Here is a 10,347-nt window from a genome sequence, read left to right as displayed (position 1 = left end):
GCGCATCCCGATTATTTTTTAGCTAGTGAGCTGGGGGGGTATTCTGTAAGAGTCCACCTAGTGGACTGTCCACTTCGGCTGTCGCCATTGGCTCCCGCTTCACGAGCGTGAAAGTGCCAGCCAGTCTCCTTCACGCTCGGAACTCATTTTGAGAACCCATGGCGTACGGCAAGAACTGTTCATGTACGTTATCTCCGAAGCGAAATAAACCAACAATATTGAGGAGTTAGGGCCGTCTCTGCTCTTTATCTTGTTTCCCTTACACCTTCGCACTGTACTCTGCTCATAATAAAGTATTGTCGAGGCTAGAAAATACTACTGACCGCGAGTGAAGCGGTCACTGCACGCACGTATTTCACTTGGCTGCGTGAGTAATTTACTTTTTGCGTTGCTCTTATTCTTGCAAGCATGGTGCTATTGCCCGCATACAAGATTACAAAGGCATGCTTCTGTCATCTATTGTTGTAAGTTGAGGAAGCAACCAACAGCCTACCAGATGGTAGTTTCAAGTTGCAAACAGAAAGAGCTTCAAAGACAAGCTTACTTGGAACTTGTGATTAGCAAAACCAACAAAGGCAAGTTTTTTTTACAAAAAAATAAAGCACACCTTGACAGAGTTGATAGACAGAAAGTGAAAAGCTTGGCTGCGTGAGTAATTTACTTTTTGCGTTGCTCTTATTCTTGCAAGCATGGTGCTATTGCCCGCATACCCATGCAAATACCGTTTTTATGTTCTCTCCCTGCGCTGGCTCATTTAGGGCATTTCTACGCACGCACTTACCACATTACCGTTCCCGAACTCTAGCACCGGAGCTAGTCTGCGCTGATGAGTTTGACGCATTAGTTTTTGCATTCTCTTGCTGCCCAAGCACAAAGACAACGTTCAAAGACGGGTAAGCTCGAGGCAGCACCACAGTGTTCAAGTTAAATAGACGAAGTGCTTTGCGTGGAAACTGAATGCAAAAACCTACAGCGCGTAGCAGACGACCATCGCTTTCCGTGCGCTTCACGAGCGTGAAGAGCCCACTGGTCCCGAGCAGAAGCGGCGCGGCGCGGCAGTTCCCAGAAAAAGGCCCTCACCAGAGCCGACGTTTGGACACTCCCCTATTATTTTAGGTCACTCTACCTGTACTTTAATGTTTTCAACTTTTGGGGCCTATCTTGTCCCACAACAACAATCGGCATCTATCATGCCCGCTTTTCCTTTAACGCTGCGAGCCCGGTACTTCCAAGCCACGAACGGCATGCGTGTTATCAGCGTGACATAGCATTCTCAAAAGGAACGTATCAAGAGCTGAGTTTTCAAGAAAGTAAACACAAGCAAGTCACATGACAATTATTGTTGTGGGACAAGATAAGCCCCAAAGGATGCAAACACTTTTAAGAGTGTATTGGGAAAGTTTATATACATCTTTTAAACTATGTACTTTCCTGGAAACCCCTTTTTGTAAAAGGTCACCCACACGAAAGGACTTCCTGGATACACCCCTCCAGGAGGAAAGGGGTGAGTGGAGAGAAAGAAGTAAATTTCAGTAGGCACAGATTGGCACAATTGTCACAGCATTCCCACCACTGGCGTGCGGTGTAGTACAGAACCAAACACAATGAAATTACATGTTGCATACAATGACAATAAAGACACATACACATTGCACTTTGAAATAGCATTTATTCGCTTCATGAAAGCTTTAGTTCAGTTATAGGTTTTAAGCGAATTCACCAGTTGTATGAAATTAAATGAGCCATGCAATGCAATTGAATGAACCATCCAATTAGGTACCTGCTGTAGAGCGCTCTCCAGAACATACAACTGCTGAGTGCATATTTCTTGCACTTAAAACAAAGAAAGAAAACAAATGAAGAGAACACATGTGATTAGAAGCCACATACTTGATAGGAAATAACTGCTCGAGCAAATATTACAGAGCTTTCAAACATATGTACTAATCCAACCGTTCTGCCCAGTGCGCTGCCTCTAACAGTAACAGGGTAGGTATGAAGCCTCTCGACACGAAATGACATCTTTTATACGACTTGAGCCTAGAAAGCATTTTCAAAATCACTTCCAGCTAAACTCGTCAACATATGAAACAGCAAGCGAAATTATATCGTTCTTCACCCGAGTTTCATCTGCCTCACCCATCAATTTTATCATGTCACCCTGTTAATGCTTTGGCTCAGGTTTGAAAACGGTGAAATTAATGCAATGTGCTGTAATTCTCAGTGCTGTACACTCACGACCTAAACACCCAAGTAGGTTCACTCCAATAAGAGAATAACCTGTAAAAATGGTGCACTTTCCGAAGCACTGCAGAGGCTTGACTGACCTTTCAAGCGAACTATTTACTAATACCATTTCGATTTCTGAGCATTATTCATAAAGCAAAATAAACCCATTTTGTAAGACTTTTTCTTATATCTGTTCAATTTGTTATTCGATCACAAAATATTTTTTTCGCTAATGTTTGCTTCATTTTGAAGACTTCTCTCCTGTGCAATAATGCACCCAAGTATTTCAAATGATGCACTTCCAAATGTTGATAAGTACCTTGACATTCACACTTGCATACAAGATTACAAAGGCATGCTTCTGTCATCTATTGTTGTAAGTTGAGGAAGCAACCAACAGCCTACCAGATGGTAGTTTCAAGTTGCAAACAGAAAGAGCTTCAAAAACAAGCTTACTTGGAACTTGTGATTAGCAAAACCAACAAAGGCAAGTTTTTTTTTACAAAAAAATAAAGCACACCTTGACAGAGTTGATAGACAGAAAGTAAAAAGCTGAATCAAAGATTATATTGGAAATGAGCATTACAGAACTTATTGCACAGTAATAAACAATGAACATTTGCACAAGTACACATGCATCACAAAGTATGTAGAAGCAGTATGATAGCTATTACAAACACTGTAACAGCAACACTATAGGTAAATGTGTGGTGGAATCTCAAGGCACTAATGCACAGTGCAATCTCGATCACTGAACAGAACGACACAAAGTACAGAAAACAAATGCGCAAACGACCACAGAATGTCAAGTAAAAAAAATAATTAAAAATAACAAAAAAAGAGCAATAATCAGAATGGCCTCCGAAGAACAGCAATAGGTGGCATGATTATAGAGTTTTAGCATGTTATAACCTTTGCCATTTACAGAATACCAGAGAAGTGGACGGCACGAGCAGCGCTGTTAGCGACACCTTGTGGTGACGCTTTGTATAATCGCATAAACACTTGTGTTGCACAAGTGCTCTTTTCAAAGGAAAATAAGAAAAGGCCCACATGTTCTCGATAATGTAGCTGCCGACTCTTTACAACAGCAGTAAATTAGAATACAGCTGGTCACTGAAATAACACCTCTACATCCTCTATTTCTCACGATGGCACCCCCAATGTGGCTTCTCACATTTATGTCTCCGATTAGCCAGTAGTAACCCGTAAATCGCAATACGTATATGGGCATGCTTTTCAAACTCTATTAGCATGCTCTCCATTGTCAAAATTTATGCTTGCCGTACAGTCGTGCCAACTAATGGTCCGAAAGATACCACAAGAGCCTGTCAGCCATGTGACTGTTTTATCATACAAAGCTTGCACCACCATGTGACTGTTTTGTCATACAAAGCTTGTGCCACCATGTGACTGTTTTGTCATACAAAGCTTGTGCCAACCATATGCTGATGAATAAAGATCACAACTACACATATAATCAAAAATGAGATCAATAATGAAGCTAGGAACACAGGTGGCAGCCACTGTAACCGTGTACTGTTAAATTGAGCTATACTTCCTCCAAAGCCTTGAACAAACTAAGAACAAACCAAGTACACTTTTAAAAAGCTAAGACAAACCAAAAACTACAAAAATAGTAAATATGAGGACTCAATGGTGCATAACCAACTGGCACGTTGCACTTCCTTCTTATAAACCCTTGATATAACAGCTTGATATTTACTGAACTTTGGCATACAAAAATGACACTGTGATGAAATCACTTGGCTAATTTAATGAGCAGTTAATCTTTGAAAAAAATATAATGTAAATGAGAACTAAGCTAAACAACAAAAGCTCTGCTGTATCGCAGTGCATCCCCACAATGAGTTTGAAAACTTCAGGATGATTCAATGAGAAATGAATCGCATGTCACTCGCAACCAAACTGCTGATGTTTAAACATCTTCCGTGCTGACATGCACGTCAACGAAATGACAGAGGTTGACTTAATCCGGCGTTCGTGCGACACAGCATGGCAGAAAGGCTTGCCTTCAAGCTGTGTTTGTTTACATTGAACTTGGCATGGGTATAGTCTGCAAAAAAAAAAATAATAAATTAATAAGCTGAGAGGGTTGCAAAAATGCAAGACACTTCACATGTCCTGTCAATGAAGACATTGGCAACACTGTTAACACTTTAACGTCGGTTGTCGCGAAGTCGCGATATACTGCATAAGTGTTCTTTCTGGGGTTTTACGTGCCAAAACCAGTTCTGATTATGAGGCACGCCGTAGTGGAGGGCTCCGGATTAATTTTGACCACCTGGGGTTCTTTAACGTGCACTACAACGCAAGCACACGGGCGTTTTCGCATTTCGCCTCCATCGAAATGCGGCCGCCGGGGCCGGGATTCGATCCCGCAACCTCATGCTCAGCAGCGCAACGCCTTAGCTGACTGAGCCACCCCAGCGGGTAACTGCATAAGTGAAGCCTATGACCTGGCAGTATGTTTTCTGGCTCAATTGTGGGTTGTCATGCATTCACAACAATGTCTTCTAATGCTGCCATGCAGTGCCATTTAGGAGCAATAGCGGGAGGCTGGCAACTGCTGTTCAGAGTCGCAATTGACGAGGTGCTCACATGTGCAACGTCAACCATATTGTACAGATTTTGTGAACATACAGGTTGTCAGTTCACGATTCTAAAATTTCCTGCGAATTTTTTAAATCCGAGAGATTACAACAAGTATGTAGTGAGCTTGAGAATACAGTTAATTTTTGCATAACTGCTTTGGCTACGGTATGTCGCAATTTCGAGACATCCGGCATTTGCAGCGCTCAATGGCTGTCACAACATGTTGTCCAAAGACCAGGACAGTACCTTGTTTTCAACAGGGAATTGACGTTGGTACTTTATACGGTAGGAAAGGGCTTCGCATATGACCTCCACCAGAGGATATAAGTGAGGGGAGCTACCTAACAGAAAGGAAAATCGCGTGAAATCTGTGCCAGTAGCCAGGGACGTAGCCAGGAATTTTTTTGGCGGTATACACTTGACCGGGACAAGGGGGCGGGGCTGGTGGCTGTTCTAGCACGTTGTTTTGTGGCATGTATCCTTGCTACACAGAAATTGGAGGGGGGGCAGGGGGAGGCCACGCATATGGTGTGCAGCGCCCCCCCCCTGCCTGCAACCTGTGTTAGCACCGACGACAACACCAAACACTGGTCAGGCGTCAATAGCACGCGACTGAGCAATCTATTCGAGCTGATTCGAATATTTGCAACTAACCGAATGTTTGAACATTTAGGAATATCTATGTTTCGAATCGAATACAAATATTGAAAAAATAATATTCAAACTTTTCAAAATATTCGCACACCCCTAATTAAACTGTAAAGTACATTTTGAAAGCCATTTTCTCAAAGCTGTTTTTCTTGCCACCTGCACAGCTTGTCCCGCTGATTTCATTGTGACTGCTAGGTCTATTTCTATTCCATTTTTTTTACTATGCTCTTTAAAGTGGGGGACAGACTCATTTTAGACACTTTTTCTTTATTTATCCATCAATTTTAATACAACTGCACTGGCTTGTGTAGTTTTTTCTGCTGATTTCAAATATGTAATTACTTTTCCAGTAAGTTATTTTGTTCCTGAGATAACTGAAGTTCATCTTCCATTGTTTAAGGACACAATAGGAAAAAAGTGTTTAATTAAAAATTATATTTAAGCTATGGCTGAATAGACTAATGACTGAAGATTGATATAATGCAAGCACTTTTTTTATTTGGCCATTCTTAGCTATTTTACAGCACAACAAACTTTACACTTTGAAAAGCACCTGCCATGCAGTTATAATTTTAATGATTAATTAATTATGAAGGCTTGTGCTCAAAAATCTGCTTGCATACTTGGATTGTGTATGCATTTAGGTTTCCATTGCAAAAAGAATTGTTGTGCCTGCCCTAGGTGCTGAGATATGTAGGCCTCAAAATTGAAAAGAGTCATAAATTTACATGTTGAGAAAAGTGCAAAAAACAAATAGCACACAGTTTATTTAAAAAATAACAAGTAGAATGTGGATATTTTTCAATGCAGGTGCTAAAAGCCACCAGGGATATAGTCTGACTGCTGCTTAGCGTTGTAGTGGCGCTTCTTTAGTGCCTGCTGGACACGCTCGGTGCTTGCATGCTTGCGTGTAGACTCAGCCGCTCGGTGCCTGTCTTTCTCGTTCATCCGTCTGGTGCTTGGGAGGCTGGGGTTCAGACTCAGCTCCTCCAGGATGCCCGACGAGGTTCTCAAATTGCCACAGTTGAACTTCATCACTGCCTCGGCAACTGCAGCTTCAACCGTAAACAGTGAAGCATGGTGTTCCTTGGGTGCCAGTGCCCAGATAAGGGAATGAAGGCTTTCGTTATTGTTTTGGGTTTTACCCCGTTGGCACCTTTCTAAAAGCTTTCTTTCCGACAGGCGCTCATAAATCGGTAGCAGAGCTTTAGACACATGGGGTGGCAAATTGTAATGGTGCCTGGGAGCGGGTTCCCCCTTTGCTGCTGCTGCATTTTGGCGGCACCAAGAATCTGGGCCTGCCGGGCATAGGCTGTGATTTGACACATTGTCATTTGAAGTTACATGGTGATATGTCGCCATTACAGCCCTTTGCATGGCCTCAACATCTCCCTTGTGCGATTTGAGGGCCCAGCCATAATACGAGCTCAACTTTGTTATGAGGTCGCCAGTAAGCCTTCCCCTTCCTCCGAGGGTTTCAGAGCTGCCTCCCTTGTGCCTTGCAATCAAATTGCATAAGGCAGTGCCCATGCGCTTCTGTACATGGTTCACACAATCCTCTTTTTGGATTTTGATGAAGCCATATACATCTGTTTCTTGCAAAGCATGGAAAGCGCGGCTGTCACCATCTGAAAGAATGGTCGTGTATCTGAGGCCGTTTTTTCTCAGAGACCTGTTAAAAAGGAGAACAGCTGCTTCCACCTCCATTTCGCCAGCTTTCTTTGCAGTGTTTTTCTGGCACATGTGGCTGTCCCGCCAAGTCTGATATGCTGGATCGTTTTCTTTCGGCCCTCGTTCGCACCCGGCACAGAAGTTGCTCAACACAACATAGTTGAGCACTAGCCCAGTGAGGAGTTCAATCACCGCGCCCACACCTATGTGAGACGAGTGCCCGCGTGTCATCCACGAGCCGTCAAATGAAACGGCAATGTTGTTGGCGTTTTGAATGTCCAGTTCTTTATAAAGTTGCCGAACTGACGTCGCGCACTCGCTGGTGACTTTTTCGGCTGCGCGAGTTGCTGCAGGAGTCAACTTTTGTTTGACATATCCCTGCCACGTTTTTTTATGGAGACCGCGATGGGAAATGTTCATAGTAGAAAAAATGTCATTCATTGCTGCTTGACGATTGCCAGTAGACTGCATCGCTCGAGCGGCGAGGATGTTCACGGCAAACGGATTCACTTTCTGATCGCCGTCCACCCGCGAAGAACTCCATCCTTCTGCGATGTCCCCACAGTTTGCACAGCTGACACACACTTTCACGGCAAGGCCATACTCTCTCTCGCGTTTGTACAAGCTGACGTTGCCGCCGCCGCAAAATTTGCATTTTAGAACGCCGAGCAGTCCACTCAAACACTGAATATCGGCAATGAAGAAACTCTCCTTGTCGCTCTGTTGAGTCGGAGCAGCGCTGGCCGGTGCGTCGTTGCTGTCATCAAAAAAAATCAAATTTTCTTTTCGTCGCGGCGGTTGAAGCAAGTTCCCGCAGTTTTGTATCGGCTTTTGTCTGCCTTGCCTGCATATCTGACGACGTCAGCATCAAAGTATCGCGGCGCACGCGGCCGCTGTTTGTCGTAACTCCGCAGGCCGGCTGGCCAGCGAGGCCTAATTCTCCGTCAGCGGCCTCGGGCGACTCGGCGAATCGCTCTTTGTCGGCGGCTGGGGTGGGTGACACGGAGCCCCGATCTTCATCCGCGCGTTCCGTTGATCGACGCGGCAGCGGCTTCTTTCCTTCGTCGCAGACGCGGCTGTTATCTGTCGGAGCATCGCAGACGCCCGACAAGCTTACATCGGCGGCGGCGGCGGCTGGCGACCCATCACATTCTTCGTCGACGCTTCCCGGTGGTAGACGAGCCTTGAAGTTGTTGGCCAAAGACTTCTTCCTTTTCTTGCCAAACTTATTCCGCGAATGGAACTTTCGCGCTGAACCAGGCATTGCGAGAGCTTTGGTCGTAAGCGCGCAGATCGAAGCGCTGGCAAAATGGCGGCCCAACTGTCACGTTTTTTTTGCGTTGCGACGCGCCAAGCAGACGACGCGGGTCACGCTCAGCCAATGAGATGGCTCCGTGACCTCACGTGCGCCCAGTAGCCAATAGCATTGCGCATGTTGCTTTTTTTTGTTGGCTTTTTTTTAAACAACCAATGAGTGAAACGAAGTGGCGACAGCGGGAATTTCAAAACGAAGAAATGCTCTTTCAAACGAGACCAAGATGGCGTCTACGGTGTTCGCGAAACGGCAGCTCTGCGTTGAAAGAAAACTGCCGTTTTGGCGTTGGATTCCGCGCGAGTCGAGCTCGCGCGTGCTGTTTGAAATGTTATTACGAATAAATTACCGATTTCTGGCGTGTGAAAATTGGCAGACAGATGGAAAAATGCTCGCAGAACGCTAAAATGCCATATAAAAAAATTGACTTTTTCACCATTTTCCGGTCCCAAAGACCCGTCTCCCCCCTTAAAGTGCATAACAGGGCATGACATTCTTGCTTTTCCACTGAGACATTTTCTGAATTATTGATTCAACTAGTTGTTCACAGTCTTGATGCCTATTGCAGTGATACCACTGACGAACTAAGATTTGGAGCAATTTTTGGAGCAGCAAAATCTTCATTTTGGAGCAGTTTCGAGCATCCAGATACAGATAAGCTATTTCAAACACTTCAAACTGACAAGCGTTATTCCAAAATGTATTTGCTTGCTGTAAAACAATGTTGCTCTGCCTCTGAATACATGGTTCCCTTTAATTTAAATGAATACAACAAACCTGTTCACACAGTGTGCTGTAATTAGTTTATTTCAAGTTAAGTGAAGCTGCTCAGTTGTTGGCTTTTACATTGTATGTTTTTTTCATTGACAGTTGACACTATGTTTTCAGCAAGGCTCTAGCATCAGTCAGAAACACCTGGCCAGACTTTATGTCATCAATGCTCTTCTGAGCCAGCCCAGCCTTGATGAGCCCCTCGTAATGCTCAGTCATTGCTTCAGACGACACCAGGTACTTTTCCACGGTCTGTTCTTTCTCGTCAAGTTGAAGCCTCTGTTCAGCAACACTGGCCGATTCACAACTGGCGTCGACCGATTATTTTGACACCAGCAATTCAAACAAGCTCGATGATTCGGAGTACATTGAGGCACCATCACTGGCACATAAATTTAAAGTACAAGTACGACCAAAATTTCGGACACTTTAAGGTACACCATTCTTTAAATTCGGCCTCCGCCTGCACGACTGCGTGCTAATTTGACATCCGAGTTGAGCGGAAATAGCAAAAAATTAGAGGACGCTTCAGCTTTGCCTTTAAGAGTGGAACGCAATTGCGTTATCAGGCACCGTTCGCATCGCATTTTTCTTTCAGTGGGCTTCACTGCAACACACGTGGGACAGGCAGCTTACAAAGACCAAGCTTACACAGATACCCTTAAAGTCAGCTTCACTGTTAAACAGAAATGCATTGCTGGGAAGACAGTTTTCCAGGGGCGATATAAGTAGTCTTATATTAAAATGTGAAGGCCGTAGGACATTTTTTATTGTTTTATTGTTTGCTATTGCCCCGACGCGCGTGCGTGTCCAAAACGCATTAGGCAGGCTAAGTCCCAACTTAACCTGCCGAGGATGCAAGCGCCATCTAGATAGAATTTTCGCAAGTAAACTACCCGAGCACACTGCTGTTGGTATGATAGAAATGCTGGAAAAGGGGTTTGAATGCGAGTTTCCTCGTAACAAAATTATGTTTTCTCGTACATTCACATTACACTCCAATGCCACCATGTCTGTAGGTTGTGGTTAAGTCGAACTTTACCATTTTTCTGACGGATTTTACTGTGAGAAATTAAATTTTTGTTCACTAACACCTT

At 44.1% G+C, this 10,347-nt stretch overlaps 1 protein-coding gene across 2 annotated transcripts in view; it reads right to left on the bottom strand.

The window, feature by feature from the left end:
• Positions 1–1,657: 1,657 nt before the first annotated feature.
• The window catches only part of LOC119465237 (uncharacterized), a 53,639-nt gene continuing 44,949 nt past the window's right edge, over positions 1,658–10,347 (bottom strand). For both annotated transcript variants that reach the window (XM_037726031.2, XM_037726032.2), the window contains exon 7: positions 1,658–4,306. In XM_037726031.2, the coding sequence (XP_037581959.1) occupies positions 4,197–4,306 (110 nt within the window). In that variant the 3' untranslated portion in view covers positions 1,658–4,196. The remainder of the gene's footprint in view (positions 4,307–10,347) is intronic.

This window comes from Dermacentor silvarum, chromosome 9 (assembly GCF_013339745.2).
Source record: "Dermacentor silvarum isolate Dsil-2018 chromosome 9, BIME_Dsil_1.4, whole genome shotgun sequence".
NCBI classification, from domain to species: Eukaryota; Metazoa; Arthropoda; class Arachnida; order Ixodida; family Ixodidae; genus Dermacentor; species Dermacentor silvarum.
This window is presented reverse-complemented; position numbering and strand designations above follow the sequence as displayed.